Here is a 12,500-nt window from a genome sequence, read left to right as displayed (position 1 = left end):
CATCGAATATCAGTAAATGAAAACATTAATTAATCAATCAATTAAAATAAATAAATGGAAAATCAAATGCAGGTGGTATTAAACAGGGTGGCCATAAAGTCTCGAAACATAGGCGAATAGACATTATTAATGGTTAATTGACATTACAATACCTGACATGTTCAATGTGTTGTCCCTCATGAGAAATGCACAGTTCAATGCGCTGTGATAAATTGCAATGAACGAGATGCAGCATTTCCATCAATCCCTGCACATGCATCGTGATGCGTTGCCTCACATGATTCGTGTCTGATTTTCACTGAATAAACCTGCGTCTTCAGCATACCCCAGAATAAGTAATCAGGGGGTTCAGATCTGGTGAGCATGCAACCACTCCATAGGGCCACGTCGTCCAATCCAGTTAGGGAAATTATCATCCAACCATTCCCTCACCACTCTGGCATAATGGGGGTGGTGGAGCCCCTATGTTTCCAGAGGGTGCAGATCTGGTGAGCATGCAACCACTCCATAGGGCCACGTCATCCAATCCAGTTAGGGAAATTATCATCCAACCATTCCCTCACCACTCTGGCGTAATGGGGGTGGTGGAGGCCCTGTGTTTCCAGACTTTATGGCCACCCTGTATTTTGGGGTTGTTCATGGGGAAGCCAAACCTGAGACAATGGGGAAGCACAGTTCATATGCTTATAGTGCGTAAGCACGCCCTACTAGACTATATATGTGTGTATATATATATATATATATATATATATATATATATATATATATATATATATATATATATATATATATATATATATATATATACATATATATACATACATACATATATATACATACACACACGTATCGACACCTCCCACGCTCTTCTTGCTGAAGCTGCATAAAGCAACCAAGAAGGCCAACACAAGGAAAGCGCTTTTGCTGTTTCAAACCCTTCCCAGAGTTCCTCCACAGCTACAAAGAAAAATAAAGAAAGACCCTTTCTTTATTATTTATATATTGACTGCTTTTGACATTTGCACGTGGTACATGCTTGGGAGCCTCATTGGTGTGCATTACTGTCTGTGCTGTCGCTGATGATTCGTCAATCAGCAATGAAACCGGTCTGGCAGCTGAGGAGGTGTGCAGCATTGAGATTCTCAAGGGTGTACGATGTGTGAATATCTTTATAGCTGTGGAGAAACTCTGGGAAGGGTTTTAAACGGCAAAGTGCTTACCTTGCATCAGCCTTCTTGGTTTCTTTATGCAGATTCTTCAGCTCGAAGAGCATGGGAGGTGTCATTTCATTTATATAATCCTAGCCACCTGGGTTTAGTTGATTAGGTAAGAGCTTATTGGCTATTCCCTCCATTCACAGGTGAGAGATGTCAGTGGGTCTTTCTTTTATTTATTTATTTTCATGTATATACAACAAATATATATATATATATATATATATATATATATATATATATATATATATACACAAAAGTGGTATTTCATCAATAGAATGAGTTTAAATGACTTTTCAAAATATAACATTCAATTTGCCAATTCCAACAGCATTTTTCACCCACCTCTTCTACCACTCCTTACCACAGAGTGGCTTGCGGTAAATCGATATAAATTCCCTTTGCTCTTGCGCCACTTTAAAAGTACTTCATTTTGTGCTTTCAAAGATGCGAATGCATTTGTGTTCATGCTTTTTTGTTCCCCCAATCTTAACTGCTTTTCTCAGGTTCTGCGTCGGTGACAAATTCTTCTTGAAAAACAACATGATCCTCTGCCAGATGGACTATGAGGAAGGGGCAATGAAGGAGAATTATCAAGCACAAGTGCGCTAGGCCTCTGCGCTGAAAGGTCCAAGCCTCCCGCTGGCACCACTTCACTCAGTGGTTGTACATAATCGGACTGCCTGCTGGAGAAGATGTTTGACTCCCCCTCCCAACCTCCCACCAGCCTCCTCCCCCCCCCCACCCCGAGGCCTACTCCTACCCCACTCTTTGTTCCCAAACCTTTTGCTCATACTTTCCTCATGTGTTAATTGTGTTATGTACAGTTTCAAACAGTATAAATATATATTATATAACATAATATATTCCCATGTCGCAGTTCCATCAATTTTGCCTGGTTCCATCAATTTTGCACATCTGATATTATAAACATTGGATTCCGCGGGCCTGGAATCCTGCGTTTTTCATTTCCCACTTCTTTTCTGAGCTGGCTTCTCTGGCACCAGTTAATCCAGCAGCATTGCAATTTGTTTTTTTACAGGTAAAGTTTATTCGCTTTTCTTTACTCCAATTGGGTTGGAAATGACCTGCAGCACTTCCTGTATCCACCAGTGAGATATACGGTTACAGGTGGACAATGCACCTTTCATTTGGTGAAAGGCGAAGCCCTTTGTAGGTTTTGGAATGTTGAAATAGGGCAGCTTATTGAAAAATTTGCCTTCAACCGAATCGTATGTCCCATTCACTGGCACTGTATGGTATGCTGACAGGGTGGGAGTGTGAGGAGAAAAGCATTGGGGTGGGTAGAGAAGTAGGTATTAAGTACCATAATCTCACTGCCAGTTATCTACCCAACATGTGTAAAGAACTTGTCTATGTCTGTCTGTCTGTCTGTCTGTCTGTCTGTCTGTCTGTCTGTCTGTCTGTCTGTCTGTCTGTCTGTCTGTCTGTCTCTCTCTCTCTCTCTCTCTCTCTCGCTGTCTCTCTCTCTCTCTCTCTCTCTCTCTCTCGCTGTCTCTCTCTCTCTCTCTCTCGCTGTCTCTCTCTCTCTCTCTCTCTCGCTGTCTCTCTCTCTCTCTCTCGCTGTCTCTCTCTCTCGCTGTCTCTCTCTCTCGCTGTCTCTCTCTCTCGCTGTCTCGCACTCTCTCTCTCTCGCTGTCTCTCTCTCTCTCTCGCTGTCTCTCTCTCTCTCTCGCTGTCTCTCTCTCTCTCTCGCTGTATCTTTAACTCTCTCTCTCTCTCTCTCGCTCTCTCTCTCTCTCTCTCGCTGTCTCTCTCTCTCTCTCTCTCTCTCTCTCGCTCTCTCTCTCTCTCTCTCTCTCTCTCTCTCTCTCTCTCTCTCTCTCTCGCTGTCTCTCGCTGTCTTTCTCTCTCTCTCTCGGTCTCTCTCTCTCTGTCTCTCTCTCTCTCTCTCTCTCTCTCTCTCTCTCTCTCTCTCTCTCTCTCTCTCTCTCTCTCTCTCTCTCTCTCTCTCTCTCTCATTTGCTTGCTCTCTGGCTTGCTCTCACCCGAACTCTCACTCTGACTCTCTCGCTTTAGCTCCACACTTGTAACGTTATCGTGCAAGTGTTTGTAAAGTAATGTTATTACCTTTTTGGGGATGAAGTTTGCTCAACTAGGTGATTCTATCATTTTATTGGGAAAGCACTACATTTTTTTTGAGAGATAATGTACGTGCTTCTGAATAACTTGCAGGTTTTTGAAACGAGATATCAGCCTGTTGTTCGCACATGAGAGATCGTCGCTTTAGCCATTACCGCCCGCTTTTTGCTTATCGAGTGACCGACATCTTGCATTGTAAATATCCTGCATTATGCAGCAAAATGTATGTATTTGCACTGTACGTGTATGCATTAAATGGAGTAGTATATTTTAATTTCTTTGTTATGAAAAGCTGCACGTTTTGGTTTAATTATTATCTGGACAAAGGACCCAGAGGTGCTTTTGCTATAATTTGTCATCTCATGCTATGTACAAAGATGTGACTAGGTAGTCGATGCTGTCAAACTTCCAACTGTCACAACAATATTTTGCAATGAGAATAAATAAAAAAGAATTTGGAGTTGCTACTTTAAAAATAAATATCGGTGTGACTTGTTTTTCATGGTGTATTTACCTCCGACCCTGAAGGTGGATGGAGATTATGTTTTCACCCCTTTCTGTTTGTTTGTTTGTGTGCAGGATATCTCAAAAGGTTGTAGACGGATCTGGATGAAAATTTGTGGACAGGTTGGGTGTGTGACAAGGACAGAATGATTTGATTTTGTGAAGATCCAGATCTGGATACAATAATTTTTTTATTTATAAAATGATTCTTCATCATTGAAAGATAGAGCCCAAAACGATATTTCAAAACTTTGTGGACGAATTTTGACAAAAATTTGATGTATGAGTTTGGTAGGTGACAATAACAAGTCGATTCGATTTGGTTCAGATCCAGCCTATCAGTGGGATACGAAACGTAAATTGCTGAGTGCCGTTCTCGTTGGAATACTTTTATTACATCCAATGCTGGAAACGATTGAAGGCATTTTGAAATTTCTTGTCAAAACACATCCTTTTTCTCTTTTTGGGTTTTCTAAAAACTCATGCCTCAAATTGTAGGTCACTTACTTCAAAACTCGGCATGCTGTCATTTATTTTCAAATCTGTATTTAAACCTCTGAGATTGGTTCATGCATACACATTGACTGCTTCTATTGAAGACAAGCATTCTACCTTCCTACATATTTATTTTTCCCATTCATTTATTTTTCCTTTTGCTTTGGGTCATCTTTTTTTATTGTGTTCTCACATGATGGAATGTGTCATCCCATCACCCCAGCAAAATCACCCTCTTCAATTAATAAAGACTGTAATAAGTAGATTGTTCCTAATAATAGCCTAAAGGCCACAAATTTACAGTAGGACTTCAGCTGAACAGCTAATTGGGATGGAAAGGGGGAGGGGGGGATGAAAAAAAATCTCACAAAGTAATTTTTCTCACAAACGATACAAAAGGTAATTGTTATATAATGAGCATATCAACTATAAAGAATATTCATACTGGCGGTGGCAATGAATATAATAATGAGGGCCCATACTCTTGACAGAGCCTTGGGGTGGTCACAATAATTTGAGAAACGATGATTTCAAGGCTTGAACCAATCCTCGACAGATCAACACTGCGTCACAGGATATTGAACTGAAAGTGGCGTGAATTTATGAAGGATGCCCGCGATAATTCGCCGACTCTTCAGGAAAGACACCGTGGGATATTTAATGTCGACCAATGACCAGTGCTGGTTTGATGTATGGCAGGTTGTCTGATGGATGGCACACACATTGATGAATCATCCTTTTTGCGAAACATTAGGATGACAGTTTATAGCTTGGTAAAGATTCAAACCCAGGCTGAACAGCTTAGAGGTGAGTTTGCGTACCTCTGTGCTATATCACTATCCCTAGCAAACTACATTAAATTCTTTAAACGACACCTCACATATGTTTAACAGATATGGATCCTCACCAATACGTGACCTCCGAAACCAAAATGGTCATACCGTGCTTGTAACACAACAGATATTGCGTCAAATAATTTTCATTAAATCACTGTATTGTTTCTGTAACACTATCATTTGGGAAAATGTTGACAAAGGTTCATTTTATATGATTCCCTTATTACTGTGAAGGAGGATCCAATCAATGTAAAAGTGGATTTCATAACATGTGGCACAGAAGCTTCAATAAACCATTTCATATAGAGCAGTCATCTTTCCTGTAATCCAAAATTATTTATCCAAATGGGCTGGCTTGATGTAGGGCATGGAGAAGGGAAAAAGATTGGATGATGATCATCTTCCTCTCCATCCTTGTGCTGTTCATTCTCTGTACATTATAAAGTGAATGGTGTTTATGGTACGACCTAATGCCGGAAAATGTGATTGATGTTATCGAATACTTTTGGAAATTAATTTTTGATTCAGCATAGGAGAGGCAGTGGTGTCTCTTTCTCGGTTTGATAGTGTTTCCCCCAACTCTGCAACATTCCTTACATTTAAACCTCATGGTGATCATTGATTGCTAAAAGGAGAAGTGTCTGTCCGTTCATGTGTCACGACTCATTTTAGACTCTAGAAGGTTCCTGTCGTGGAATAATTAAAATGGTACCGGTGGAAACGTAATGATCAGTTTACTTGGTTGGAAAGCTAAAATCGATTTGCTTGGAAAAAAAAATTGTCCATTTCATTCAGCCGAGGCCGAGCGAGGTGGGGTCGAGGCCGTTTATTCTTGCAAACCTGTCTGCAGAAAACTGTTTTTTTTATTTTTTTGAAACGCCGACCACATTTTTCATCCAATCAACATTGTACTTTGTTAAAAATTATCCATAGGTTGGCACTCCGATGTTGAAAGTTTCACATCAACCGCTTAAGCAGTTGCGGAGAAAATGTATTTAAAAGCGAATAAAGGTGAAAAAGTGAGGGCCTCGGCCGACGTTCCACAACGTGGTCAAGGATGGTTGTGGACACCTATTACAAGTCAGAATAAAAATGTCTGTTTTAAAATCCCGATTTCTGGAACTGAAGAAGAAGCTGGAATGAGAGCTTAATGCAGTGGATCCAAGGGTAACATTTATTATTCTATGAAAGTATCAACCCTTTAGAGTTTAGGACATGGAAGGAGGACACAAAATTATTTATAGTTATATTTCATGAAGCAATATAAAAAATTATAAAAGTACATGGAAGGAACACTCCAACAGCAACAACCGCAGCTACCATGACAGCAGCAACAACTGCAACTACGTGTTATAAAATATCCTTTTCATGTCATTTATCATGTGAAAAACATTCTATGGAAAGGTTTATATAATAAGAAAGAAAATGTTGATTCGTCCGAAGTCGAGGCCGATTATTCCTGATACATGAAACACCCTGCATACCATGCCTACAGATAACAAACTTTTTGGAACTCTGGACACATTTTCCATCCAATCATCATATAATTTTTTTTTTTTAATATCCATGAGTCGGCGCTCCGAAATTGAAAGTTTTGTGTCAATCTGTCCAGCGGTTACAGAGAAAACGAATTTAAAAGTGAATACAGGTGAAAAGGTGAGCGCCTCGATCAATGTTCTATAATGTGGTCAAGGATCCTGAACGCCTATAACTAGTAAAATTTTAAAAATAAAAATATTATGATGCATGCAAATGGTCACTCTCACCCCCCTTAACCACTTGCGTAAGTAAGACACAGACAGTCCATTTTACGTCCACATACTGTGTGTGTGAAACTTTCAATGCAGACGGACTTCCATCGCTCTCCCAAACTGCTGATGTTTTTCCTTTTACACTTAATCTTTGTAAAAGCTCGTTCGGGAGCATTAGCTAAAGTATGCCTAAAAGGGTATCTAAAAGCAATTATCTCTTTCAGTTCTCAGACTGAATGTTTCAAATTGTCAGGTTAGATATTTGCACATACAAGACATTTTCCTCGATTGACTTTAGGTGTCACCTTCAAAAGGCAACTTACTTATGAGAAAGCCATTACGATTGTACAAACTGACAGCTTAATGGACAAAAGTATTCTACCGAGCCGCACAAAAGGGAATTTGGAAACCATTTTTGGTCAATTTTCTCTCATTTCTTTCAAATGGGCTCTTACAATTTGCATTTAATAATAATGCTTTTTATTCGGAAACTTGCTGAACGGTAATTATTGTTACAATGTTAAAGTGGGTAAGTGTTGCATTAAAGTGCAAAGATTTTATTGTTATTTATTTTTTCTGCTGAAAATTATATTTTATTTGTTGTCTTTATGCTGCACACACTGTTTTCTTCAATAGCAGATCGATCTCGAAAAGCTGTTTTCAAAGCAACAATTTCTTCAATATTAGACACAAGGACTTCTCTTGTATTAATTTATGAAGGATCAAAATAATTACACAACACACATGACCAAATTAAATGACAAATTTTGTTTTGTCTGTTTAAACGACAAGTTACATGATGATTCCAGATCGCAATGAAAAGGTCAAACAATGACTTAAATTTCAGCATCATCGACATATTGTGTAATGATGGTATTTTACCATCACCCAACTCTCCACAATCCAGCTCCCCCCTCCTCCCAACCACATTTTGTCTCCTTAGTAATCATCATACAGTACATACTTTTCCTTTGATGTTTTCTCAATCGAACTACCCAACACCACCGCAACGCCCCTCCTCCCCATCACAACCTACAATGCCTTCATCCACAGCTCGATGGAGTACTGCTCTCCCCTCTTGGCTGGCTCCCCTGCCTCACATCTTGCTCAGCTTGATGCCATAGAAACAAAGGCCTTAAAGATAATTGGAATCCCTCGTGATGAAGCTGAGCCTCTGGGCCTATATTCCTGTTGTTGGCTTAATCGTTAGGGTAGCAGGCTTGGGATCCTCGGGTCCTGAGTTCAAATCCTGTTTTACTGTTGAATTAACACCAGGTGGGGTTGATTCAGCCTGTAATCCTTCCAAGGTCAACAAAATGAGTACCAGGTGCTGGGATGATTGAGCCATTTGAGTATCCTGTGTTGGAGTGATGACCCATCCAGGATTGTGCTCAATAGTTCAGAAGATGGCTTTGGCAGCAATATTTCTCTGTACAGAGTACAGTCCCAATGCATGGATGGATACAGGCCTATCACTTTGCTACCACAGGCAGGTTGGTGGTCTCTCTGTCTTCTATCACCTATTTTCGGGTCTTGCAACCCTCCTCCTTCCCCGACCCACAGGTGTCTGCAAGGTGCACGCAGTCCACCATCAACCCCATTTTAGTGAAACTCCCAAAACCCAGGACACTGCTCACTTTGACTCATTCATTCGTTCTTTTTTTTTTTCCACCTGTGGAATCAACTTCTACATTCTTTTCAATCTCATTCTGCCCTCCAGGTCTTCGAGACAGCTATTCACCCCCATCCACAAGAGCTCTGCGTTGCTGTTGTTGTTGTTGGGGATCGATTTTCGAAATGTGCACCCATTTTTCAGACTGCTGCTGGACCACATCCACATCTGTCACTTGACTCCACCAACCATGGCACACTGACAAATTGATATGGCCATCATCTTGGTTTTCTGGTGGGCCTAACCTATTTAGGCCTGTAGGCCTCTACTGATTACACACTCTCCAAGTTTGGTGCGTCAGATTTCCATTGGCTTTGTTTGGGTCGAGTGTTACGATGAGGTAAGGGACCCCAGAGAATCTAATATGTCAAATAAAAATTATTAGCAAGGTTTAATCAAGCCCGTCAGCACGCCACATACACCTCCATAAAACAAAGAGCATTACGTAATTTTTGAACGGCCCCATATTTGGGTTAAACATCCATTACCATATGATGAATCGGCTCATTCTGATATAACCATGGCAGAGGTTGACATGGATGAGAGGTGTCAAATTAAATGTGGAGGTGTTCTTTTAATGTGGAGGTGTTTCTTGTATTCATCTTTTAATAGCGAATTAAATGTGTTTCCTAATTGGCCCGTTACTGGATTTTTAAAGCCAATTCACTCGCCCTGAATGGCGAAATCCTATATCCTGAATGGCGAAATCCTATACCCTGAATGGCGAAATCCTATACCCTGAATGGCGAAATCCTATACCCTAAATGGCGAAATCCTATACCCTAAATGACCACCTCCAGGCTTTTATGAACAAAAGGTTCATTACAAAAGAGCGAGAGGTCAGAAAAGAGGGACACACACACACAGACACAATACACACATACACAACAAAACAGACAACCAAAATGAAGTAAATCCCCTGAATCTTATCTGTCGTATCTTTTTTTTTGGAGAGTTTGCTTCTGTATCCATATGTCTACCCAATGCATCCTTCCCTACCCATCATTCTTACTCATCTTTTGTTTGTCTGTCCCCATCTATTTTGTCCTTCAACGCTGCTGTTGGTGTTCGTTCTCGTTCTGTCTCTCTTTCTTTCTTTCTCTTTCTCCCCCAGCCCCGACCCCCCTCCCAACACCCCCACCCCCCATTCCTTTTGGCTTGTTGCCTTCTGATAAATTCTATGTTCTAATTCCTTCATGAGCCTCGACTTTATATACAATAAGTTTTTTGAACCTCCACAGTTTCTACATTGTGAACAGGACATATGTAAATAAAGACATTAATTGACTTTGAGTGATATCACAATCACATGAAACAAAGTGAATCTTTTTTGTGGTTTAATTAACTTTGTTCCATTCTGGCCATTAGCACTCTGCTAATGCACATAAAATATTTTCCAGAGAAAGCAAGCACACACTCCTCTTATCGATCCACTATCCAATAACCTTGGGTTGGCTGCCATCTCTGTAAATAAGCCCTTGTGGAGCATTAGTTTTCAACTTTGGAAGGTTTTTTGTTTTTGAAATCTTCATGTCCATAATAACAGTCAACACATATGACAAACATAAATGTATCCTATCATTATTATTATATTTCTTTACAACAACGAGGCTGATGGAAGGGCAAGGTATAAACCGATATTGAACATTAAGCAAGGGAATGAACGAACAGGAAAGGTCGAGGAGAGGAGGAAACTGTGACACGCAAGTAAGAGGGTTGGGTTAGCAAAAGTTAATGGGGGTAATTAAGATTGTGGGTCAGGATGGGGGATGACATGAGATGACGGCAGCACCACCTGCTTGAACCCTTAGATGGAAGAGTGGGATAACGCAGCCTCCTGAAGACAGTCCTATATAGAGGAGAAGACACATGGGAGAAACAAAAGTTGAGATGTGCAGTCAGCCTGGATTTTGGAGGTTGAACCAGTGGAGATCAATGAGCAGCCTAATTGTGCCAATAAACGAACCTAAACCTATTATCTTCTTCTTAATGATAAGTAAGTCACCAACTTTTACATTGAGTATATTTGCATTGTTTTGTCGTTTCGATAGAACGTCGTTAATACATTATGGGACAATAGTTGGCTTCGTTTGTCAGATTCCAGGGTGTGGTATCTTTATGAATACAATGGGTAAATACGATAAATTATTTTGTCCTTTGTTCTCTCTCCCCATTTACTTATTAAATACGACATGATGTCACTTGGTCTCTGAGTAGTTCGAGTTGCCCTGATTTGCAAATGGCTTTGGTTATTAATCTTTATCATCCATCCATTAAAAGACAGACTGAGTTTGGGATGATTAGCATCCAAACAGAAAGCACCCCACACCCAGTGAGCAAGGTGACCTCGAAGACCCAAACCGCCATTTGGGTGTGGTGGTGTAAGGGAGTACCGGCACATCACTGAGCTGGCTCAGACATTCCGTCTAAGCACAGAGTTTGATAAAGATCCGAAACCGGATCTGGACACGAAAAAATTTTAATATTCCAAGTGATTCTTCACCATTGAGAGATGGGGCCAAAAACGATATATAGCATGATATTTCAAAAAGTTGTGGATAAGTTATCACACAACTAACTGGATAAGTTGGATAGGTGACAAGAACAAGCCGATTAGATATTGGTTCAAGTGAAGATCCGACCGATCAGTGGGATACAACATTTAAACTGTTCAGCCTGACAGTGGTGTGTGTTCTTCCGAGTGTCGTTCTCGTTTCAGTAATCATCTGTTTTGATTTGTTTAATTTTTCTCTAATATGTACTTAGATGAAGACTAAATGAAGTTTGGGTGATCAATTCCCCCCCCCCCCCCGCCACCCCTGGGAACAAATCCCACCATAACACTATGTACATGGCAAAATCGTATCCAAATAACGTCGTTTTGTTTCACGTCACAGTTTTTGGAACAAAATAACAATATGGTCAAACACTTGGAATATGTCTTTCAATCCTGATAAATCTCACACGCTCACTATCTCTCCCTCCAAAAGAACCGTCTGTCAAAACTTCCGATCAACTTTCTTCACAATCCTCTTGGTGAAGTTCACTCATTCTTCTTGCGTATCAGGTCTTGGGTGTCAGTTTCATTATCAGCCATGATCCTTCTTGGGCAAACCACAATTCAAAGTTGGCCTCCAAAGCCAGCCGCCGACTGGACTTCCTCCATCAAACAAAGTACTTCCTTGGCACTCCTGAACTCCTGTCCACCTACAAGGCCTTCATCCACAGCTTGATGGAGTACTGTTCTCCCCTATTGGCTGGCTCTCCTTCCTCACACAGGTCGGTGGTCCCTTTATCTTCTCCCGCCTCCTCTCTGGTCTTGCACCCTCTGCTCTGTACCCCCCCCCACAGGTTTCTGGAGGGCTCACATGGTCCACCATCAACCCCCCTCTGGCAAAACTTCCTAAATCTAGGATCAGCTAACCTCCATTCATTTGTTCCTCTCTTTCCTGTTTGTGGTGTGGAATCAACTTCCACGTTCTCATCAATCTCATTCTTCCTTCCAGGTCTTCAAGACAGCTGCTCAGAACCATTTCAGATCGTCCCTAATTTAGAAGCATGATCTTTTCTACCCTCGTTAACCCACCCCCACCCCCTCACCCCAGCCCAAGCCCTCCTCCTTCCCCATTTCCATTTTTACCTTCTGTGAGTTTCCTTCTGTATCCATCTTGTCTTTCCTTGCCCGAGATTCCTTCCCACACCCATTGTTTGTTCAAGTCTCCCTCAATCCTAGACCATCAATGCTGTTATTGGTGTCACCTACGAATATGTTTTTGGCTTTGCACAGCACCAACATGGTGGCTGTGATTTTTAGGATGAAATTGTGCGTGGAGTCAGTTCAGCTTTCCAACCAATGGGTGGAACTGAATGTTGCACACAGACGGACAAATGAACAAGTGTATTATTTATATATCTAACTACAAAT

The 12,500-nt window shown here is 40.9% G+C and overlaps 1 protein-coding gene and 1 long non-coding RNA gene across 3 annotated transcripts in view; one reads left to right on the top strand and one right to left on the bottom strand.

Annotated features, from left to right (window-relative positions):
• Window positions 1-2,706, top strand: part of LMO3 (LIM domain only 3) — a 203,166-nt gene extending 200,460 nt beyond the window's left edge. For both annotated transcript variants that reach the window (XM_085871054.1, XM_085871053.1), the window contains exon 4: window positions 1,721-2,706. In XM_085871054.1, the coding sequence (XP_085727180.1) occupies window positions 1,721-1,826 (106 nt within the window). In that variant the 3' untranslated portion in view covers window positions 1,827-2,706. The remainder of the gene's footprint in view (window positions 1-1,720) is intronic.
• LOC147032979 (uncharacterized) overlaps window positions 1-12,500 on the bottom strand; it is an 88,112-nt gene that overhangs the window by 75,473 nt on the left and 139 nt on the right. The gene's annotated exons all lie outside the window — the stretch shown is intronic.

Source organism: Eptatretus burgeri, chromosome 2 (genome assembly GCF_056783735.1).
Source record: "Eptatretus burgeri isolate ZD-2024b chromosome 2, Ebu_testis_v1, whole genome shotgun sequence".
Classification (NCBI taxonomy): domain Eukaryota; kingdom Metazoa; phylum Chordata; class Myxini; order Myxiniformes; family Myxinidae; genus Eptatretus; species Eptatretus burgeri.
This window is presented reverse-complemented; position numbering and strand designations above follow the sequence as displayed.